This window comes from Seriola dumerili, unplaced genomic scaffold, assembly GCF_002260705.1.
Source record: "Seriola dumerili isolate Sdu_G_001 unplaced genomic scaffold, Sdu_1.0 BDQW01002637.1, whole genome shotgun sequence".
NCBI classification, from domain to species: domain Eukaryota; kingdom Metazoa; phylum Chordata; class Actinopteri; order Carangiformes; family Carangidae; genus Seriola; species Seriola dumerili.
The window spans coordinates 36,195-41,235 of NW_019176892.1; the positions used below are offsets into that span (position 1 = coordinate 36,195).

At 43.8% G+C, this 5,041-nt stretch overlaps 1 protein-coding gene across 1 annotated transcript; it reads left to right on the forward strand.

The window, feature by feature from the left end:
- Positions 1 to 536: 536 nt before the first annotated feature.
- Positions 537 to 1,643, forward strand: LOC111239423 (gap junction delta-2 protein-like). The gene has a single exon (XM_022769301.1). The coding sequence runs from the start codon at positions 537 to 539 to the stop codon at positions 1,641 to 1,643; it is 1,107 nt and encodes a 368-aa protein (XP_022625022.1).
- The last annotated feature ends 3,398 nt before the right edge of the window (positions 1,644 to 5,041 follow it).

A 5,041-nucleotide genomic window follows, 5' to 3' on the forward strand; every position in this document is an offset into this window, starting at 1 on the left:
TAGAATCTGTAGACTCTCCACTTTCCTTTTCATATTCTTGCAAGATTGTACCTGAGTAAGTGAAGTGACAAACAACAATTTTCATTTAAGGCATTTATCATACATTTATCTACTATTTTACTCAGATGTTGCACTATTTTTATGAACCTAAGACTTTGGTGAACACATTTCAATTCATCCACAAGGTTTGTTTTCACAAGAGATTTGAAGAATTTCAAAAACCGGGTTGCAGTTTTCAGCTTTTCAGCCAAATGATCTTTTTGCTCAGTGTAAGAAGCCTCGTTATAGAAAGAGCTGAGGTTGTTCTGAAAACACTTTGGTATTATTCATGTGCACAACCTTAATAAAGAAATAATGTAGAAATCAAGAATACACCCTCAGAGGGTTAAACATGTTCACTGACCCGAACGCTCACCAGTGGTTCTATGACTAAGAGCCGAGCCACTCCTGGGGTGTGTAGAGTCATTGTTGGGGCTGGAGGCGTAAAATGATGAGAAAGCACTGACACTGTCTTCTGCTCTCTCTAAGGTTACATCATGGGTGACTGGTCCATACTGGGCCGCTTCTTGTCCGAGGTTCAGAACCACTCCACAGTGATCGGAAAGATCTGGCTCACCATGCTGCTCATCTTCCGGATCCTGCTGGTGGCGCTGGTGGGCGACGCCGTCTACAGCGATGAGCAGTCCAAGTTCACCTGTAACACCCAGCAGCCCGGCTGCAGCAACGTCTGCTACGACACCTTCGCTCCCGTCTCACACCTGCGTTTCTGGGTCTTTCAGATCGTGCTGGTCTCCACCCCGTCCATCTTCTACATCGTCTTTGTTCTGCACAAGATTGCCAAGGACGAGAAGCTGGACAGCCAGAGAGCACAGGTGGTGGCCCAGAGGCCCCCCAGGCAGAGATGCAGCCACGTGGGGAAGGACGGTATGGAGGCCCTGAGGGTGAGCATGCCCCCCTACTGTCCTCACTACAGTGAGGAGTGGGGGGTGGGGGAGAGGGAGGGGGTAGAAGAAAGCTACCTGCGGGAGGATTACGGCGAGTTAGGAGAGGACCCCACCCAGCAGTCCAACCAGGTTCTGCTCATCTACATCCTCCATGTGCTCCTGCGATCCGTCATGGAAATCACCTTCCTGGTGGGTCAGTACTTCCTGTTTGGGTTCGAGGTGCCTCACCTGTACCGCTGCGAGACCTACCCCTGCCCGACCCGAACCGACTGCTTCGTGTCTCGAGCCACGGAGAAAACCATCTTCCTGAACTTCATGTTCAGCATCAGCCTCGGCTGCTTCGTGCTCAACATCGCGGAGCTCCACTACCTGGGCTGGGTTTACATCTTCCGCATCCTGTGCTCGGCCTGCTCCACCTGCTGCAGTCAGGAGAGGGACACCGTCAAACTCTACTCCAACCACAACCCCCTCCTGCTGCAGCTCCGGCACTCTCTGAGGAGCCAGCTGGTCCTGCAGACCCCGGGGGCCATGGCTCCAGAGAAGACTGGAGGTCTGCTCACGCACGCCCCCGCCATCTCCTTTGAGACGGACTCCACGGTGGAGTGCACCTCCAAGAGAAACCCAGAGAGCAGAGACAAGGTGAAGGTGAAGCTGGCCAACATGGCCCGGCTGGGACGGACTAAGAAGTCCTGGCTGTGAGAGGCACGTTTCTGTGAGGCCGTCATATCTGTGACACACACGCTTTATACAGAGTCAGGTTCATGAGCTGTCGTGGTAACAAACGTGTCACCTGAGAGTCTTTATGCAACGCAGCAGTGAGGGCTACTGTAACCGCAGCAACAGGATAAAGCTGGTCGTCAGTGGATGTGGAGGTCGGAGCGGTGGATGGACTCATAGCACATCTGTCAGAGGGTGAAATAAATGTTTTGACTTTTTTTCATCAGAACCTTTAACCTCGTGTTTTAGTTGCAGAGAACTTCACAGTTCAGGTATCAACACTTTTGTCTTCAACATAATCTGACGACACGTCGTACAAACTCGTTCTTCTCCAGTGTGACACAGACTTTACTCTGTAACCATCTCAAAGCTCCATGTTTCTTCTTCTTCTGTGTTTTATTTGAAGTGTTGATCCATCAGAAGATATAAAAACCATCTCAGTGTAGTTTTACATCTCCTCTCTCAGGCTTCTCTCTGCAGCTCTAGTAACAACAGGTCGGTGAGCCAATCAGAAGAGAGGAGGCTCTGAGCCTCTCCTCTGATTGGCTGACTGTTTTCTGAGTGATCCAATAAAAATATAGCAGATTTCGGGTAAAAACAACCAAATCCTGCAAGGTTTGGATGGTGGGTCCAGGTGGGCGGGGCTTGGTGACTGCTTTGTTGTGACATCACAAAGTTCCAGAAGTCCTGACGGCTGGTTTTAAGGCTCAGTTTCTGAATACAGGCTGTGTGCATTTCTCTGTGGACTGAGGCTTTGATACTTTCACAGTATTAATATGGAAGCTAGACCTGATCTATAATCACACTACACATGGACACAGACCTTTACACTGGAGGAGACCTTTAACCAGACTGAAGTCGTGCTGGACATTAATGAGCAAACTAATATTTTCTATTGGTATTTTTGAGTTTTACTGCCTCTGGGAAAAAGCCATATGAACGACTCTGACAACAGCCTTCACATCCTCCTGCTGCTCAGCTTTACATGTCAGCACAATAACGTATATATAGATGGAAGCATTATAACCATAAATACTGTGACAAACTTGGTTGAGTAATGTGTGACGAAGTTTAGCTTTGCACTGTGAACATACCGGAGGTGACAGAGCTGCTGATGATACCAGCTCTCATTCAAACCTGCTGCAGTCAGAACTTCCTGTGCATGAAGTCCAAACACTAAAGAGACTGGGAGCTACAGGGCTGTTAGCCTGTTAGCTTGTTAGCTTGTAAGCCAGTGGATATTACTGCTGATTCCTGCTGCCCTGTGGACTTTGGAGAGACTAGCTGTTGCAACTTTTAGTGGCCGTTAACGTTAATAATTATTTTTCATTTTGATTGAAATACCTGTCTTCAGGTTGTTTTTACTTCTGCCACAGTCGTGATACAACATTTGAGTTTTGTTTATTTATTATTTCTATATTATAGTTACTAGTATTGTTTATAAAATACTCATGTAGCACCAACACAATTATCACAGGAAGTTACACAAAAACACTTGATTTCATAAGTTATTGTGAATCTCAGTGGTTCTCAAACTGTTCCACATTAAGGATTAATTATGATTCAAAAATAAATTTATTTAATTAAACTGACCCACAAGAGAGCACAGATATTATTAGAGAAAGTGTTTGGAACCCACGACCAAAATATTCATACACTCTGTCATTGTGTTACTGATGGATTCAATTACAGTGAAAATAGATTATTTCCCTTTTTGCTGGGGAAGTCGTTGATGAAGACCACGAAATGCAGTTAAAGGCCCTGAAGTAAGTGGACCTTGAGTGAAGAATCTATTTTCAAATCACATGTTGTTTCACCTCCATCGTCAGGTTCAAAGTTTTACAGCCGTGAACGGCTCCTACATTTCTTAGAAGCAATGCATTGTGGGACAAAAGTGTGCACAAGCAGCACATTCTAAAATCAAATGGAGTCTGTTTGTTTTTGTCAAAGTTCCCATCATGAACTCACTAAACACAAACAGAAATGATGTGTACAGTTGAACAGACATGGTTCCTTAGCTTCAGGATTCACAACCTGATTGGCTGAACAATTTGTATTACATCATTTTGGGATTTGGGAGGTTATGAGGTCACAAGACTGAAGTCCACGTGAAGTCACACGTCACTGGGGTGACGGTCAACGTCAAACTGGAAGTTGTTCATTTTCAAGTCAACAGTTATCAGGTTTATGAGTTTATTATGAGTCATTAGTCTGATTGAAACCCTTTGGAAATGTGTTTGTGAATTTGCATTAAAGTCAAATATGTTTGAAAACACTGATTCTGAATCTTTGTCCTGTGTCAGTTTCTACTTTTAATTCCATGATATTTGAATTCTCTGACAAACAGAGAACTTGGGTCCAGCAGGAATTCAACAGTTTTGTAATGAAGCTGCTGTTTGTTCATCATCAGCTCATTAAAGTCAGCTGATATCATCAAATCAAACACATGTAGATGTGAATATTGTAGTTCTGATGCTGTGACACAGTCAGTCCTGCGGGTGGTGCTGTGGTGCTGACCTTTGTTTTCTATGTTGCTCCAGGTTAAAGTTTCTCCAGTGATTTTTAAAACTGTTTATATGATAAAATATGTCAAACAAACATTAACTGTTTCAACATGAGAAGTCACCTCTGGAGACAGAAAGAGCTGGACAGTTGAGTCTGAATATTCTAATCATTAACTGGTTGTACCTACTATTCTTCAATATATATGTGCATGTTGTAGTACAGTCCAGCAGATGGCAGCTTCAACATGATTCATGCAGCACAAAGAACAGATGTTACTGAAGCACATGGAAAGTTCATGTCTCAGAAAAAGACTGAAAGAACGGGATCTGATTTACATAAAACCATTGTTTTATATATAAATAGTAATATATCACCAGATGTTTACTTTAGAGACAGTGTGACACGTGATCAGGAGCTGCTATTCATACAAACTCACTGTTAACCAGTAAAACATACAGCACGAGACAGACAGTGTGTGTGTGTGTGTGTGTGTGTGTCTGCCGTCTGTGCCAGCTGTTAGATGAAGCTCTGCTTTGATGTGCAGAGCCGCGGCTCTTTGATGGAAGTTCATTACAATGAGAACTAACAGCTTTTGTTTAAGGGGCTCCTTGATGTTCCTGCTCCATGAAGGAAAAACATGATACACTTTGATTTTGGCTAAATGTCCCTGTGTGTGTGTGTGTGTGTGTGTGTGTGTGTGTGTGTGTGTGTGTGTGTGTTATTTTAATTCAAATAAAGTGTAAAAACAATAAATTTACAGAAAGTTTCATTGATATTTCTACAGAGAAAAACTGTTATTTTACAGATTCCTCCTAAATTATTATGATCAAACACCTTCAATAAAGTGACGCCACTAAAGTTTCTGCAGAGAAACT

Bases quoted from the DNA above. Each gene is read 5' to 3' on its own strand.
- LOC111239423 (XM_022769301.1), top strand. From the start codon at position 537: ATGGGTGACTGGTCCATACTGGGCCGCTTCTTGTCCGAGGTTCAGAAC.